The 19,035-nt window shown below is 41.7% G+C and overlaps 1 protein-coding gene across 1 annotated transcript in view; it reads right to left on the reverse strand.

The window, feature by feature from the left end:
• GPC3 (glypican 3) overlaps nucleotides 1–19,035 on the reverse strand; it is a 227,290-nt gene that overhangs the window by 38,742 nt on the left and 169,513 nt on the right. Inside the window, exon 7 of the mRNA XM_033137608.1 lies at nucleotides 952–1,111. Within this exon, the coding sequence (XP_032993499.1) occupies nucleotides 952–1,111 (160 nt within the window). The remainder of the gene's footprint in view (nucleotides 1–951; nucleotides 1,112–19,035) is intronic.

The following is a 19,035-nucleotide window of genomic DNA, read 5'->3' on the forward strand; positions in this document are numbered from 1 at the left end:
TCCCAAGGGTGGTTCCATAAAGTGCAGCATCAATGAGTCTGTTTCCAGGATACAGCATCTGCTGCGGGGAGGAGGGCAGCACACCACTCTCCTCCCAAAACAGTTTCTTTCCCATGATAGATGGGGAAACCAGAGTGGTGGTGCTGGTGGAGAGAGAAACTGTTATGTCAGCAACACCAGTTTTGAGGCCTATGTGAACAAAAGTGAGGGTTAGCAAGATGGTGTTGCCACGTGTCCCGGATAATTGGGTCCACCTGGCACAGCATTGTCTATATGGACTGGAAGAGACTCTCAAGGGTTTCAGACAGGGCGAATTCACAGCCCTGTCTGGAGACACCAGGCCTTCTGGTGACCTTCTGTATGCAAAGCAGATGTTCTTCCACTGAGCAACGACCCTTCCCCCATTACTCAAGTCTGTGCATTGGGGGTGGAGGAAAACAGAAGTTAGCCTCAAAACTGCAAATCCCTGCTCTAATCTAAGTCCTTCTTCACATGTATGTGTGTGTTTAGTTTTCAAGAAGCACAACCAGTCTGTGTGCAAGACACTGGCGCACACAGTGCTGAAAACATTCAAAACAGGTAAGAAGAGCTAAAAACAACATGCCCTCACTGCTAATAATTCCAAGCTTCCCAGGAATAGCCAGGGAATAGTTCAGACAGACTCCTTCACCAGGGAGGGTGTTCCACAAGAGGGGAACCACCACTGAAAGTCCTCACCAAAGGTCAGCAGTGGCACCACCAGTAGAGCCTCCTCTGTCAAGCATTGTGAGTCATCACTGATGGGTACCCACCACTCCTCAATTAATCTGCCCAGTCCTGCTTTTAGTTCTGGAAGTGGGGGACAGCTAATGCACAGCCATATATTGGCTGCCCTGGTTGCAGAAAAAACCCCTGCCAGGAAAGGATAAAGAACTGGCTAGTGTAGCCTTGCCCACCCACCTCACCAGTTACCTGCCAAGAATCTCAACTGACTCTTCACTCTTAATTCCCCATTTCCGGATGTAGCACCACCACAGTCGTCCTCATCATCACAGCCCCCACTTCCTGCTTCATCCTCATCTTCTGGTTTCTCCAGATTTTTCCGGCGCGAGATGGACATTCCTTTTAAGAGCTAGAAGACAACATATTTAAGGGGGAAAGGATCAGAGAGGCTTCAAATGCCAGGAGATTCATCACATCTGTTGCCTTTGATTCTTATGTAACTTTTATATTGTTGTATTCTCTGTAAGTCCTGTATCCCTCATAACAGCTTACACCCCCAGGAGTTCCCTGTGATCTGTGGGAGAGTTTCTCCTGCAAGTTCCAAAGATCTGCAGTTACTCAGAGCAGGGCTTTTTGTGTGGCTTCCCCAGTTCTCTGGAATAGCATCCCTGTCTAGATATGACAAGCACCTACTAGATGTACTTTTCAAAAACAAAATAAAAAAAAATATGTGTGCACACGAAAGCTTATACCAAGAACAAACTTAGTTGGTCTCTAAGGTGCTACTGGAAGGATTTTTTTATTATTATTATTTTTGTTTTGACTACGGCAGACCAACACGGCTACCTACCTGTAACTGTTTTCAAAAACAATTGGAGACATTTTTGTTCAACAGGCTTTCCCTGCTAGATGAATGGGTCTTTGCCACAAGGGTCCACTTGTCAGGGTTTTAGTCTTGTCTTAAAAATTATTTGATGATTGTCTGTTTTTTTCTGTTTTTAATTATCTTATGTGCAAATTGCTTTGAGATGGTGGTTTAGAAGGCAATCAACAAATTAAATGTAGTATCATCCTCATCATTAATAAAAGTTTGCAGACTATTAAACCGAGTGGTTTGTTTCAGGTACAATCTTGAGTCTGTGGTTTTACTGGTCAAACTTCACCCTGTTCCCCTTTGTTGCTGCTGAGCAACTTCAAACCTTAACCGAAGGATCAAATGGACATTATTGCATTCACCAGAATTTGGCTTTGATTGGATCTCAAGATTAATAGCCAAGAGCTCAAGGAAATTTCAGCAAATGTGCTGCTCAGTGTTAGAGCAGGCTGAACCAATTCAGGGGGCTGGAGGAGGGGGGGTGCCATTTCTGAAATGCTTCCCTTGCAAGTCAGAGTGTCAAGTATGCTATTTTCACAAACACATTAATTTTTATGTGCACTTTATCCTAGCATCTGCATTTTTTTGTGGGAGGGAGAAGCACACTGCAAAACTCAGAAAAGTGTGAATGGATTTCAAAGGGTGACTACATTGGAATTTGCACGTTGCTTCAAAAAGCACAAATTAAGTAGGTTTGCCTTTAAATGTGAACTGAACTGGATTCCTGCCCATTCCCTCTGTGGAGCAGCCTGCCTTCTATCTGATCAGACTGGATGTTCATCTAGCCCAAGACTACTGCGATATCTCGGCCTACCTAGATTCTATTTCAAGGAAGATGCCAGAGATTGAATTTGGGGTCTTCTGCAAACGAAGCATGACCTCTGCCACTGAGCTAAGGCCCTTCCCCAGCACTGAAATGACTGGGCAACGGGTGGGCGCTTGCCCTGGCTCTGAACTGTGACTCTCGAGTCCTTAATTAGGGGTGCCAACTGCCAAAGATTGCAGAAGTTTTCAAAATAACTGAACCAGTGCTTCCTAACCAGTGATATTCTTGAATTGTTGAAATGAAGGTTCATGCAGGCTGAGAAGTATCTGTTACTTCCACTGTGAGACTCAGAGCTCTGGAATTTACCACTCTTCTCTTTCTTCTATAAAGAGGGGCTCAAATACCAGAGTCAATATTTTAAGAATATATTCTAAAATGGGGAGTTATTATGGGCTATCCAAGGATTTAGCCGGCTTCATTTCATGGCAAAAGGCTACTTCTTTGAGTATTTTTGAAATACTTTGAATATGTCGAGCCAGGTTTTGAAAAACTTTGTGGAGTCTGCAGTTTGCGTGGCTGTAGAGTTATACTTGTGGCATCTGACCTCATATGTCTGCAGTAATATAAAAACTTTCCCTCTTGTTTGTCTTAGAGGAGCAAACTTTCATTAAGAGTCCTTTGGTTCGTTTTGTATTCTCTCCGCTGCTATAAGTTCCTTTCTTAAACATTTATAGAAGAGAACATCTTTTTAAAGTTGCTTTTAAAAAAATCACAGCAAGTGATGGATTTGTTCACACTGCACAATAAATATTTAAACCCTCTCCCCATTGAAACCACTGCCAGATAATTCAAGGTTTCCTGCCTCACCCTTTGTTCCCAGACTGGCAAGAAAGTCACCGAAACTTTTCCAGGATCCATGGAGTTTTGTTGGGCTCCTAGGAAGCCTTTGCAAACATGGTGTTCTTCATATACACTCGCTGATTGACAAGGAATGGATGGCAACGTAATCACAGGAAGCAGAAGCCCTATGCCGATCCTGAACCATCTCTGTGGCCCATGAACAACCCATGTCAGAGATCTGATGTCATAGAATCATAGAGTTGGAAGAGACCACAAGGGCCATCCATCCAGGAAATGAAACAGCCCCTAGACTGCAGACCTTCCCAAGTGTCCCTATTTTCCAGGGACAGTTCAGGATTTACAGAAGCCATCTCAGTTTCAGATGTGAACCCAGAATTTTCTACTTTTCCTTAGGAGACCCCTATTTTAATCAGAGAAATGTTGGAGGCTATGGCTCAGTTATGCGATCCCCCGAGCCAAGTAGATAAGTAACTATACGACCTTTAGAAGACATCTAAAGGCAGCCCTGTATCAAGAAGTTTTTAAATATTTTGTGTTTTATTATGTTTTTATATATGTTGGAAGCCGCCCAGAGTGGTGGGGTATAAATAAAATTATTGTCCGAAATTCTCGACTTAGAGGGATGGAATAACAGATAACGGATGGCACGCCTATTTGGTTTATAATAAAGTAGCAATACACAAAGAATTTCTAAATCATGTTATAAGAAAACCATTATATAAAAATGGGAAAAATATAAATGGTTGCTAGAACCTAAAGTACCAAAATGGATGTCACCCATAGAAGCAACAGCTATAAAGAAACAGAATACATATCATGAATATGTATCATGAATTAACAACAGCCGAAGAGAATGAGATCAAAATAAAACCGTATGAGGAACTAAAAAATGTACCGTATGTAACACTTGGTTACAATATCACCAATTGGTACAAAGATTCAGGCATGCTAAAAAGGAAGGATTTGAATTAGGAACATCTAAATCAGTGTTTTTCAACCTTTTTTGGGCAAAGGCACACTTGTTTCATGAAAAAAATCACGAGGCACACCACCATTAGAAAATGTTAAAAAATTTAACTCTGTGCCTATATTGACTATATATAAAGTAATTTTCTTGGATTTTTCAATTTTTCCCACGGCACACCAGGCAACATCTCGCGGCACACTAGTGTGCCGCGGAACAGTGGTTGAAAATTGCAAAGTGAACTGATCCAGCCCAGAAAAAGACCATTTCTAGATTATACAATCTCTTGCTGGAATGGGAATTAAAAGAGGAGATAACAAAGGAGGTTATGATAAAATGGGCAAGAGAACTAGGACAGGTAATTGAATTGGAGAAATGGGAAAAAATATGGACAATAGAAATGAATTTCACCGCGTGCTCCACGATAAAAGAAAATATGTTAAAAATGTTTTATCGCTGGTATATCACACCTGAAAAGCTGTCCAAGATTTATAGGAAACAATCAAATATATGTTGGAGATGCAAAAATGAGGTTGGTACATTTCTTCATGTATGGTGGGAATGTAAGAGGATAAAGCCCTTCTGGAATGAAATATATGAACAATTAAAGAAAATACTAAAACTCTCCTTTAATAAAAAACCAGATCTATTTCTGTTGGGACTTTTACCAGAAAGTATTCAAAAAAAAAATAAGAAAAATATTTTATTATATGCTACAGCAGCGGCAAGACTGCTGATCGCAAAAAACTGGAAAGGTGATAAGATCCCGACACTAGCAGAATGGAGATGTAAATTAATAGAATTTGTTGAAATGGCCAAAATGACAGCTAACATCAGGGGCTGCTCAAATCAGGATTTAATTAAAGAGTGGGAAGGGCTGAAAGATTATATGGAGAAGTACTGCTCCGAATTAAAATTGTGGTAGAATGAGGTGTGAAAGCGCATGGGAAAAGAAAGACAGAAAGTAATCTGAAGTCAAAAATAGACGTACTTAAAAACAATGCAACTGGAAATGTAACAATAACTGGAATTATCAGGTATGAGATCACACATGGGCAAGGGGAAGCAGAGGGGGGGTAGGAGGGAGAGGGAGTAAATATGGTATATGAAAAAGATATATCATGATGAAATATGTATGAACTCAGGAAATTCTTATTTGGAAAATGTAACACTTTGTTTGTTGTTATTTATGTCTGTAAATAAATAAATAAATAAATAAATAAATAAAAGTGGTAAAAAAATTTCTTATTATTATTAACACCCCTATTTTCACCAGAGAAATGTTGGAGGGTATGAGACTGGTTTGTAACTGGCTTGTATTATTTTAAAGTGTTCTGCCAGTAAAACTTTGAATAATACTTTTATGGGTCTGGACAATGATTTATTACAAAATGAGTCAGTTATTATGCTTCCAGTTGCTTCAAACTGCACAATATCAATATCTGAAACAGTTTTAGAGTAGGGTGCAGCTGCACTGGGCGTCCTGCTGCAGGGAGGAACCAGAATAACGCTGTAGAATTCTGTAGAACGCTGTAGAATAACGCACAGGAGGTGGGGGTGAATTTTAGTGTTGCACAAGTTTTTTTGTTGCGGGGGGCAGGACTTCTGGGGGGGGCAGAACCGATGTGATTGGTCAGTTAGTTAAGTATTTCTATTGTTTTGCTTGATCTTGGCTACGACCATGTTGCACAGGGTATGGCTGAAATTTGAGGGCCCGAAGTCCATCTCTGTCCTTCAGTATTACATAATTACCCAAGCGCTCCCTGCAATGGGTAAGGGATGCTTTGCATGTTAGCAAAACAGCAGCTGCACACCTGTACATAGAGTGTACCTGCTATATTTGTGACTGTCCTGCCACCATCTCCAGTCAATCAGGCTTTGAGGCTTGTGCAGCAACAGAAAAAAAAACATGAACTGCTGAGACCATGCAAGGATAATACGACAGCAACAATATAAAGTAGGCTCAAGGCAATGATGGCTCCATTACACTGTCTTTGAATCTCCGGGGGCAAGGGGGGGTGGCGGAATCCTATCGTTTGTAATAAAGTGTTCTATTTCCCCACGGCGGCTTGACAAGAATGTTTCAGTCTTTCAGCTTCTGCAAGAGTCAGACCCACAAGTCATGACAATTTCCTATTAAGTAACAATTACAACTGTTTCCCTCCCTCTTGCTGGAAAAAAACTGCATTTGGTGGTTTGTCTGCCTTTAAATAGCTGCTCTTGCTGAGTTGCTACCCTGACATTATCGCTGATTCTCATCTTGTGGCAAGAGGCAGGAAAATATGCAACCCGATAATCACTGAGAGCAAATGTAACAATAAGCAGGTTTTAACTTAATGATAATTTATCCAGCTGCAAGAGTTTAACCAGAACTTTCTCCTCCCCCCCCCCCACCAAACCAGGATGGCATAAAAAAGAAGCCAGCATCCCAACACAACACCACCTACGGAGGACAACAAATCAATCCTGGGCTTACATGGGAATGGCCCTCTCTTCAGAACACATGCCTACATAGTACAGTCTTTCAGGATCCTACCATGTTAAAGTAAGGGGGGGGATCACATGTTTTCATACCTATCCATGTAAATTCTGTCAAAAAGACATTTTCTTAGGGAGCAAGTGCAGACAGATGCTATAACAGAACACTGCTCCCTACAATACTAGCATCCACGAAAAAGGTTTTATTGGGGGCAGAGAAGGATACAAATACTCAGTTGTCCATTTGCATTTTACATTGGGGCAATCATACCACACACTGTCGCTGAATGTGTCACTCTACTCCAGAGTTTTCCAAACTGTGTGTCGCGACACATTCGTGTGTCAGCTTGCAGTGTGTGGGTGTATCGCACGAATGCTCCCCATGCTCCTCTCATGGGGCTTGAAAGGGGTTAGTTTAACCTCTGGTTTGCTAGTAAAACTGAATTACTGTGTTGCAAAATGATGCATGTCTAAAAAGGGTGTCACCAACATGAAAAATTTGGAAAGCTCTGCTCTACTTCCTGGGATGCTTCTCTTGTATGCAGGTACAGAAAAAAGCAGAATGATCAAGGGGGATGGAGCAACTCCCAGTGAAGAAAGGTTGCAGCATTCAGGGAGAGGAGACAGTATGCAGAAAATTATGGAGAAAGTGGATAGAGAAAGCCCCCCACCCCAACTTTATTACACTAGAACCAGTGGGCCTCCACTGAAACCGAATGTTGGAAGATTTGGGACAGATGAAAGTATGTCCTTCACACAGCAGCGCATAGTTAAACTATGGAACTCCCTCCCACAAATGTAATGACTGCCACAAACTTGGGAGGCTTTAAAAGGGGGCTACATACTTCCGGTTCGCTGCAGAGGAATGGCGACGTGCTCCGCCTTGTCTCTGTGACGGAACGAAGCGGTTTAGGCTGCAAGAGCTTCGGAAGCTGCTCCAAGGCTAGGTGCACCCTTGGAAAAGACCCTACGGATGAGTGGGGACCCAGGGGTCCAGCGAAGCATTGAGCTCGCCCCCCTGAACTCCCCGTGATCGTCTCAGCAAGGAGGGAAGGGAGAGAGGCTTGAGTCCACTCTTGGCTCCATCGCACTCTGCAGCCAAAAGCCTCATTGCCGCCACCGTAAACAGTGGATTTTCCCAATTAGAAGGTAAAGTCAAATGAAACAAAGTGGATTTAAAAAAAGGATTGGAACTAAATTAATTAATTTGGCAAAACAGAAACAAAAAAAGGAAGTCAGCTTCCGTTTTCTGCAGACAGGCTCTGCAAGGGTTGTTTTTGTGAATGGGAACAGAGTAACAGTGACAGCCAGTGGAAACTTTTGAGTAACTGTAAACTTTTAAAGATTTTCCTTCTTCTGGATATATATTGGGAACAATATAGCTTGATTGCCCTGTAAAGGGAAAATGTGAGTTACAATTTGGCAGCTGTGTAGAGACATTAATTGCAGTGGAACTTTTGGTAGAGCAGAAGATAAAAAGTTACTGTAAGACAGAACTTAGATTAATTTTACAGTAACCCTGCATCTTGGTGGCAAAAATTGAAGCTAAGCAGGGGAATTCTCTATCTGCGCTGGGGGAGAAATCTCCCAGAAGGAAAGGGGATCCTGGACTAGCTGGAATCGGATGGAACTGTGACATCCAAGCTGACTGAGACCAGGGAAATTGATATTGATATACTCTATCTGTCAGGATTTAACTTTGATTAACCTTTGGTGTATAGATGTACACTCTAATTTGATTTAAAAATTGGATGATTTGGATTACACAATTTGGACTACAACAATTTGGATTACAATCATTGGACTATTAGACATTGGATTACAAACATAGAATTGGATCACAACATATTGGATTATAATTTAAAGAATTGGACTACTCTTCATTAACCACTAGTACTTTGGAGAAGTGGAAGGACAGTGTTAACCTCATGGAAGAGAAGTATAATTTCTGATTGATTTTGACTGGACTTGACTGACTTTGACTGCTCTTTGGAGGTAATTTGCTGGGATTTAGCTTCTTGCTTTTTAAATTGGGAATTAATTTATATATTATTGTCTGCTATTAGGAATGACTTTGGTATAATTCTCATTTCTTGCAAGGGGAATTCTTGGTATACTTTCACTTTTGAGCAGGCTGAGAGAAAGCAAAACAAAGGTAGGAAATGCTTTTGTGTAGATATAGATAGAGGAAAACAGGACACGGGCCCTACTACTAGGAAATCTTCAATTGAAAAAAGATGTGGAAGTGCTCAGGAAGAGACAATGTCAGAAAAAACAGGAAGGCCAGATTTTGCTGAATTTCTCACACAACAGTTTATTGAGTTTAGAAATGAGATGGCCCAGTCAATGAAAAATTTGACACAACAAGTGCACTCAGATTTGGAAAAAACTACTAGTTTACTGTCAGAAAAAATTGAGAAACTGGATGACAAAGTAAAAGATTTGGAAGTTAAGGTTGACAAAATGGAAAAGAGCAATGAAGAACTGGGCCATTTAAAGGAGGAACATCTAACAGTGTTGGGGGCTGTGGGAGGCATACAGCAAAAACAGGGGGAATTGCAGGATCAGGTACTTCTCTTGCAGCGAAAAGAGGAAGATAGGACATTGAGATTAAGAAATTTACCGATTTCTGACAAAGAACCAAACTTAGAAACATATGTTTCAAAAACAATAGCAGGCTGGATGGAAGAAAGAGAGGAATGGGTGGTAGAAAGGATTGAGAGTTGCTTTAGAATTACTACGAAAGAAACACGACAGAGAAAGCAGCCAGATCAGCGCAGGGTGGTGGAAGGGCTCTCGGGATGCTACAGAGAGCCTCAGCCCCACCTGACCAGTAGCACTTCCTCTTCCAGCAGGGGAGACAGCGATGTCTCCAGTAGGGAGGGGGAGGCAGCCCAGGGAACTGAGAGCCAAGGCTCTGGGGATGTTGGAGAGACCCTGCACTCCCCTCAAGCAGAGGGATAGGAGAGAGACACGCCATTTCCATCGTCCCAAATGCGTAGAGGGGTGAAATAAAAAGAGGGGAGACAGGGATTTCGTATACCGAAGCTCTTAGGTTGGGGTCAGAACTGGAAGGGGCTACTCCCGGATTCTGCAGACGGTTGATACAGACATGAACTTTTAAGCTCTGCACTGTACATAGTATGCAAAATAAAACTACTAAAGGAATGGCTGGAGTTTTGCCTGGTTATTCATGAGCAACCATCCAAGGACCTTACAAGATGCAATATTACAGAAAAGTTTTCAGGATAATCTGATGGTTGCTGGACAGAAAGTGGAAATTTCCGGGAGATACCTTTTCAACTTAGACTTAGGAGACAGAGATATAGATTTTTGACAATAGTTTTGAGAAGAGCAGACACAAAATATAAATGGGAATACCCAGAAGGAATCTCATTTACATTTCAGAAAAAGAGATTCAGATTGACAACAGAAATGCAGGCTAGGGAGTTTTTTGAAAAGTATAGGAGTGAATTAGCTTTGCAACAATTGTCACTGGAAGGAACTGGAGGGAAAGGAGGAAGTGGAGGAAAAGCAGATATTGTAAGCGACTCTGATGATGGCTAATCTCAAAATATTGAGCTGGAATGTTAATGGTTAGAACAGCAAAGCCAAAGGTAATAGAATTCAGAATGTAGTAAGTAGATAAAAAATGGATGTTATTTGCTTTCAGGAAACACATATTGCAAGAAAACATAAAAGAATCCTAATTAATAAAAAATTAGGAATGGATTTTGTCTCTGTGGATAATGCAAAAAAGAGAGGAGTGGTTTTCTACATTAATCCTGCACTGAAACCCAAATTAATCCAAAAAGATGAGAAAGGGAGGATTTTAATAGTGCAAATTAAAAACCAATGAGAGAAAATAATTCTGGTTGGAATATATGCCCCAAATGAGAAAGTTTTCTACAAGAAACTGCAAACATAGCTACTTAATTTGCTGACCAAAAAATGATCTTGATGGGTGATTTGAACAGAGTACCCTCATTGGAAAAAGATAGATCAACTAGGGGGGAGGGACGATAAAGAAGGCAGGTTACCAAAGGCTTTTTTAAAAAAAAATTGGCCCAAACTCTGAAGCTGATTGATAGAGGGGAAAACATTTGTTTGATAAGCAGTTCACTTATCACTCTCATGTCCATGACAGCAGTTCAAGGATAGATGTGGTATGGATCTCCAAAGAATTGAAACCTAAAGTAAAAAAATAGAAATCAATCCCAGAACATTGTCAGATCATAATTATATGATAATGGAAATTCAAAAGGAGAGTCAAACATCATTTAGATGGAGGCTGAATGAAGATTTATTAGATGACCAAAATGTATTAGAAAAAGCAAAAAAAGACTCTGGAGGATTATTTTGAAATAAACCTCCAGGGTCAGACCAAATTACAAACTGCATGGGATGCAAGTAAGGCAGTGATAAGAGGAATGTTTATTCAACAGAATTCGATTAAAAAAATTGAGAGAGAAAAGGAAAAAAGAAATTTTGGGGGAAATAATGAAAAAAGAGAAGGAACTGTCAAAAAAAGCTAATAAAGAATTACTTAAACAAGCAATTAGGACATTACAAACTCGATATTCTATTATAAAATTATTAGCATGGCAATTAAAAAAAGTGAACAAAGAAATTTTATAAATAAAATTCACATGAATGGAAAAATTACAGATAAAATGAAGGAGATAAGAGGAGCATTTGTGAAATACTTCTCAGAGTTGTTCAAAAAAGGAAAGGGAAAAGGTGCCAAAATAGAGGAATATATTAGAAACAGTAACCTGCCAAAATTAAAAGTACAATTAACTATTTAGTTAATTAGCCTATCTTGATTTCAAGTGGATGTAGCCTATCTTGATTTCAGCAAGGCCTTTGACAAGGTGCCCCATGATATTCTTGTAAAGAAGCTGGTAAAATGCGGGCTAGATAATGCTACCATTCAGTGGATTTGTAACTGGCTGACTGACCGAACCCAAAGGGTGCTCATCAATGGCTCCTCTTCATCCTGGAGAGAAGTGACTAGTGGGGTGCCACAGGGTTCTGTCTTGGGCCCAGTCTTATTCAACATCTTCATCAATGACTTGGATGATGGGCTTGAGGGCATCCTGATCAAGTTTGCAGATGACACCAAATTGGGAGGGGTGGCTAATACCCCAGAGGACAGGATCACACTTCAAAATGACCTTAACAGATTAGAGAACTGGGACAAAGCAAACAAGATGAATTTTAACAGGGAGAAATGTAAAGTACTACACTTGGGCAAAAAAAATGAAAGGCACAAATACAGGATGGGTGACACCTGGCTTAAGAGCAGTACATGTGAAAAGGATCTAGGAGTCTTGGTAGACCATAAACTTGACATGAGTCAACAGTGTGATGCAGCAGCTAAAAAAGCCAATGCAATTCTGGGCTGCATCAATAGGAGTATAGCATCCAGATCAAGGGAAGTAATAGTACCACTGTATTCCGCTCTGGTCAGACCTCACCTGGAATACTGTGTCCAGTTCTGGGCACCACAGTTCAAGAAGGATACTGACAAGCTGGAAGGTGTCCAGAGGAGGGCAACCAAAATGGTCAAAGGCCTGGAAATGATGCCTTATGAGGAACGGCTTAGGGAGCTGGGTATGTTTAGCCTGGGGAAGAGAAGGTTAAGGGGTGATATGATAGCCATGTTCAAATATATCAAAGGATGTCATCTAGAGGAGGGAGAAAGGTTGTTTTCTGCTGCTCCAGAGAAGCAGACACAGGGCAATGGATTCAAACTACAAGAAAGAAGATTCCACCTAAACATTAGGAAGAACTTCCTGACAGTAAGAGCTGTTGGACAGTGGAATTTGCTGCCAAGGAGTGTGGTGAAGTGTCCTTCTTTGGAGGTCTTTAAGCAGAGGCTTGACAGCCATCTGTCAGGAATGCTTTGATGGTGTTTCCTGCTTGGCAGGGGGTTGGACTGGATGGCCCTTGTGGTCTCCTCCAATTCTATGATTTTATGATTCTATTTTAAATACCCAAATAACAGACCAGGAAATCATAAATGCAATCAATTGGACAAAAATGGCAAGTCACCAGGACCAGGTGGATTAACGGCAAAATATTATAAAAAGTTTAGCAAACAATTAGTGAATCCATTGAAGGATGTGATGAATGAGATTTCAAAAAGACAGGTGAAATCCCAGGAACATGGAAGGAAGCTTATATAACATTAATTGCAAAATAAGATTTGGATCTAATGCAAATTAAAAATTACAGACCTATTTCATTATTAAATAATGATTATAAATTATTTTAAAATATTTTAGGAAACAGTTTGAAGAGACTTTCAGCTGAATATATACAAGAGGATCAGGCAGGATTTCTTCCAGGTTGACAAATGAAAGAGAATATAAGAAATATTATAAATGTGATAGAATACCTGGAGGTAAAAAATGAGAAAAATGCAGCAATGATGTTTATAGATGCTGAAAAAGCTTTTGATAACGTATGTTGGGATTTCATGAAAAAATTGATGGAAGAAATTAATTGCGTACATAAATTTTAAAGAGGAATTCAAGTAATATATTCGGAACAAAATGTGAAGTTAATTGTAAATCAGGTGATAACGAATGAATGTAAAATACAAAAAGCAACTAGACAAGGATGTCCGTTATCACTGCTGTTATTCATTCTGGTTCTGGAAGTACTTGCTAGGAATATTAGAACAGATAAAGAGATTATAGGGATAAAAACTGGAAAAAAATTGAAAGCATTTGCTGATGATTTAGTAATTATGGTAGAAGATAAAAAAAACTCACTCCCTCAGGTAATAGAAAAAGTTTTGGGGAAGTAGCAGGATTTAAATTAAATAAAACTAAAACTAAACTATTAGCGGTAGTTAAAAACTTAAAAGAAGAGGAAAAAAATTTGGAGGAAAGTATTGAGATTTGTTGTTGTTCAGTCGTTCAGTTGTGTCCGACTCTTCGTGACCCCATGGACCAGAGCACGCCAGGCACCCCTATCCTCCACTGCCTCCCGCAGTTTGGCCAAACTCATGCCAGTCGCTTCGAGAACACTGTCCAACCATCTCATCCTCTGTCGTCCCCTTCTCCTTGTGTCCTCCATCTTTCCCAACATCAGGGTCTTTTCCAGGGAGTCTTCTCTTCTCGTGAGGTGGCCAAAGTATTGGAGCCTCAACTTCAGGATCTGCCCTTCCAGTGAGCACTCAGGGCTGATTTCTTTAAGGATGGATGTTTGATCTTTTTGCAGTCCATGGGACTCTCAAGAGTCTTCTCCAGCACCATAATTCAAAAGCACCAATTCTTTGGCCATCAGTCTTCTTTATGGTCCAGCTCTCACTTCCATACATTACTACTGGGAAAACCATAGCTTTAACTATACGGATCTTTGTCGGCAAGGTGATGTCTCTGCTTTTTAAGATGCTGTCTAGGTTTGAGTATTGAGAGAAATCCATAAAAAAGTTAAATATTTAGGAATTTGGTTAACAACAAAAAATATAAATGTGTACAAAGATAATTATGAAGAAGTATGATCTGAAATAAAAAAGAAACTTAGAAATATGGAGTAGAATGAACCTTTCCCTACTAGGAAGAATAGCGGCGATAAAAATGAATGTGCTACCAAAAATGATCTTTCTTTTCCAGACAGTCCCAGTAATGGTTAAAGATGACTGCCTCAAAAGATGGCAAAAGAATATTTCCATGTTTGTCTGGGAGGGCAAAAGGCCAAGGATTAAACATAAGATACTTAAAGATATAAAAGACAGAGGAGGCTTCGCCCTCCCTGACCTTAAATTGCACTACGAGGCTGCATGTCTGGTATGGATCAGGGACTGGATAAAACTGAAAAAGGAAATCAGTAGGTCTTGCCCCAGTTGTGGAGACTGCCTCAGTCTCCTCCTCCTCTGGGTCCTTCTCAAGTAATCTGAGACTATGTTAGCTTCCCTGTTTTTGTTCCTGCCACTTCATACCTCTTCTGGTCCTGGTAGAGTGGAGGGCAGGGGAGCTTATCACAGCAGAAAGGGGAGACCCCGATGCTTCTTCATCAGCCTGACTCCTCTCCTGCTTTGGCTTCTGTCTCTGATTCTGACTGCTGTCTGCCACAGACTCTTGCTCACTAAACCCTGTGACCTCTTCAGCTTCCAACATGTCCTCCTCCTGGGCTTCTCCCCCTTCTCCCCCTGACTGCTCAATGTCATACCGCCACCACTCTTCTGGCTCTGAGCCTTCCTCCCTTGGGGATTCCCCGGCTGGGGCCTCCCACCATTCCTCTGTGCCCAGCTGGTCCAAAGCTGCCTTATGCTGAGTCAAAACATTGACTAATCTCATTCAGTACTGTCTACACTAACTGGCAGCAGTGGCTCTCCAGGGTTTCAGCCAGGGGACATTTCCAGCACTACATTTAATCACACACACCAGGGTGCCTGCATTTGTCAACCCCAATAATGTAACAGGAGTGTGAGACAGACAGACAGTATCAATGGAGTCAGAAAAGGATGTGTTTGGGGGGGGGGGGGCTTGTATAGCTCCTCAAGCTACCATTCACCCACCCCAACACCTCCTGTGTCAAAATCTTTTATTTTCTTCCATTTTTACCCTCCCCACTTTCTCTCACCATGGAGCCCAAGACAGGGTGCAAGCACTTCCCAGACTGCCTCCCTCCTTACTACCAGCAAACACAGCAAGTCCACTATTCCAAACTGAAGCTGTCAATGAATAATGAAAGTTATCCTGCCCTTTTAAGGGTATTTTTAAAAGCTTCTCAACACCCCCTCCCAATTAAGCATAAACAAAGCAGCAAACTGTGACCTCAATCGTTAAGATAAGTGCAGAAGGTTTATTTCAAGCAAAGGGTTCCCTTAGGAGTCTGCCAAGGGAAAAAAGAGTGTGTCTGAATTAATATTTATACTCTTCCTGGAGTGCATATTTCTCCTTTAATTTAGTCTGCATGACTGAAAAGAATTTAATAAAAAATGTTCCAAGGGCTGTGCAGAAATTCTTGGCATATTTTTCCATAAGCCCTTGGACAATGATCAAGCGTGGAGATTGGAAAGGGTTGATAATGGGTCTGCAGCTAAAACAATAGTTTAAATGGCAAGGAAAATTGGAGCATGCAGAGCTGAAGGAGGGGACAGAGAAGAGGGAGAGAGCAAGAACCCGGGATCATCACTCTTCCTCACCTTTCTGTTATCCCTCCTGTACATTCACAGGTGAAACTAGTGAGGTGAAACATGGAAGTCGCTCCACTGCCAGAGGCAGCAATACTTCAGAATTCCAGTTACTGAATGCTGCCTATGGAAGAAAGGCCTGACACATTTATGTCCTGCTTCAGAGCTACCCATATGCATCTGTCTGGTCACTCAGCACCAGACTTGATGGTCTTTGGTCTAATCTGTAAGAAAATAAAGATGTGCCTGGTGGATCGGGCCCATGGCCCACCTGGTCCAGCAACCTGTTCTCATGATGCCGCAGTGGAGAGGCCCCAAGCAGCACCTGAGCACAACAGCAACTCTCTCTTTGCCTGTGGCTTCCAGAAACTGGTATTCAGAATCCAAGGGTGGAGGGTGAGTAAAGCCATAAAAGTACAAATAAATAGTTAAAACCAAGTTTTAGGAACAGGGTTTTCCTTCTCCTAGATGGGCTGCTTTCCCAGGTTGAGGAGCCCCTCTGATAAATACCCTGAGGTGTCACTTCTTCACCCAAAGAACCATCATCCCCTTTGAAAGAAATCCAAGGGAGGTACTGGGGTGTAGATTAAATGCAAATTTGTCATCTCCTGGGGTGACAGGGGGCTTCGGGGAAACCATAAAAAGGTAAAGGGAACCCTGACGATTAGGTCCAGTTGTGCCCGACTCTGGGGCTGTGGCGCTCATCTCGCGTTACTGGCCGAGGGAGCTGGCATACAGCTTCTGGGTCATGTGGCCAGCATGACTAAGCCGCTTCTGGCAAACCAGAGCAGCGCACGGAAACGCCGTTTACCTTCCCGCTGGAGCGGTCCCTATTTATCTACTTGCACTTTGACGTGCTTTCAAACTGCTAGGTGGGCAGGAGCAGGGACTGAGCGACAGGAGCTCACCTTGCTTTAAACTGCACTCCTGAGGTAGGCAAGTCGGGTTTATTGTTACTATAGTTTGTATTTTTGTGTTTTTTATATTGTTAACCACCCTGTGATCCTCAGATGAATGGTGGTATAGAAATTTCATAAATAATAACAATAAAGTTCAAAAACCTGATGGAGTAGAAAGAAAAGGATGTTGATTAGATGCCAAATCCCTGGGAACCTTTCCTCACCTCTTCTCCTTGAGCATACAGCCTTGCTTTCAGGGACCAGGATAAATATTTCCTGATAGTGCAAAGCTATCCAATTTGAACAGCTCAGGGGGCCTAGCATAGTCTTGCAACCTTGTTTACATGATAATTTTTTTTGGGGGGGGGTATTCATTAAAAAAGTAAAAGTCGATTAGGCTACCAGCAAGTGGATTCTGCCAGAGGAACAAGACTGAAGATCCGTCCTCACCTGACTTAGAATCATAGAATCATAGAGTTGGAAGAGACCACAAGGGCCATCCAGTCCAACCCCCTGCTTTGGATGCTCAGTGGTGCTATGCATTTTTTTAAATCTATAAACCTTGTTTTTTCCCTTCCACCAAAGGAGGAGCCCTAATCAGTTTACAAATCAAAAGCAAACACAAAGAGCAACAATAATCAACTGATTAAAATACATTTTAATCACACACAGAGAAAACTGTTTTAATTTATTGCTAGTGTTAGCTTTTGAGCATTTTGAAGAGTTGTTCTTACTGATAATTTTATTGTTCAATTCTTAATAATAATAATAATAATAATAATAATAATAATAAAATTTTATTTATACCCCGCCCTTCCTCGCCAAACTGGGCTCAGGGTGGCTGACACCAATAAAATCACAACAAAAACATAAAACAATTCATTAAAATATGGTGGAGATGCTGTGGCTGTAACCTGCACCTCCATAGAAAGTGAGGCGTCAAAGGTTACACCCAAACTCCTGACAGAAGGCGCTGGCACTAATTGGGCCCCCGCAAGAGATGGGAGCTGGCCTCCCAACCCCATGTCGTCCCGACCCAGACAGAGGACCTCTGTCTTCGAAGGATTTAACTTCAACCGGCTCCCACAAATCCATACAGCCACAGCCTCCAAGCACCTGGTCAGTGTGTCCGGGACCGAGTCAGGTAAATTGCTCTGAGATTGTTGCTTTTTTTACAATCAAGCAGTGTTTAAAATTTAAAAAAAAATGGTTGGTTGCCATTTATCTGTTTCAGGAGGGGTGTGCCTTTCGGGGTGAAGTCAAACTGCTGTGGCTGCAGTAGGGTTGACATATTTTTAAAAGTGAAAATCTGGACACAAAAGTCATTGAACTTTTTGGGCCAAAGTTGTTGAGCTGTTTTGAAATCTCCAAAGGCGATTCTTTGGCCACACGTCCAGATTTTCCCGGACATTCTGCTGTTTTCCGGCCAGACACTGGTTCTGACTGCAGTATTCCACATATGTCCAGGAAATTCTGGACGTGTGACAACCCTAGGCTGTAAAGACTGATGCAGGAGAGACGTGTTTTGTTGTTGCTGCGGCAGATGAAGGCATAAAATAAAAATAAGTAACAAAATAAAAAGAAATAAACCACTCCCATGAGCAGCCCTAAGAATCAGTAAATTTAGCAGCAACAGAATTAAAAGCCTTTGAAGGAGGAAAGGATAGGTAGCACAGTCTTCTGACATTCATTTCCCAATTTATTAGTTTCTTTCTTTCAAAGGAAGGGATTCATCTACTGTAGAGCCAAGTAATGTGTCCTGGGGTTTCATGCAACACTCTGGAGCAGATTCTCCCCACAAAAAGAGAGAATAAAAATCAATAAACAATGGGATTTAAAACAAGAGCAGCAGATTAAAACACAACAACGCTTGTGTAGTGAAAGACCAAATCTTTGGTTTTGGAGCAAAGATTTCTGGGAAAAGCTGAATTGTGGGTATCGCTGTGCCATGGGAAAGTGACCGGGAAATGCCCTTTTGGGAATGTAAAAAGGGGTTGCCTTTAAAAGATTTTACAATCAGTAGATCACTGGAGGTGTGTAAGTCTTGGCTCCAGAGAGGCACCCTGGCCCTGATGAGAACTATGCTGGGGCCAGCTGGTGTTTATTAAGTGGATGAGAAATAAGGAGCTTCCGGTTTGGTGCCGGGTAATGGCGGACGGGAGCTGAAGAGCTCCGGTTCCCCGAGGGGTTTTAGGGGTTTCCGAGCCTGCGCCTCGGGCCCCTTAAAGCCACGGGAAGAGCGTCCCGTGGACCGCGGTCTTGTGGGTCCCAGACGTGTCGTCCCCGCTCCCGATTGACCCTCGTAAGGGGGAAAATCGGGTGAGAGGCTCCGACACGGGA

This window comes from Lacerta agilis, chromosome Z (assembly GCF_009819535.1).
Source record: "Lacerta agilis isolate rLacAgi1 chromosome Z, rLacAgi1.pri, whole genome shotgun sequence".
Taxonomy (NCBI): Eukaryota; Metazoa; Chordata; class Lepidosauria; order Squamata; family Lacertidae; genus Lacerta; species Lacerta agilis.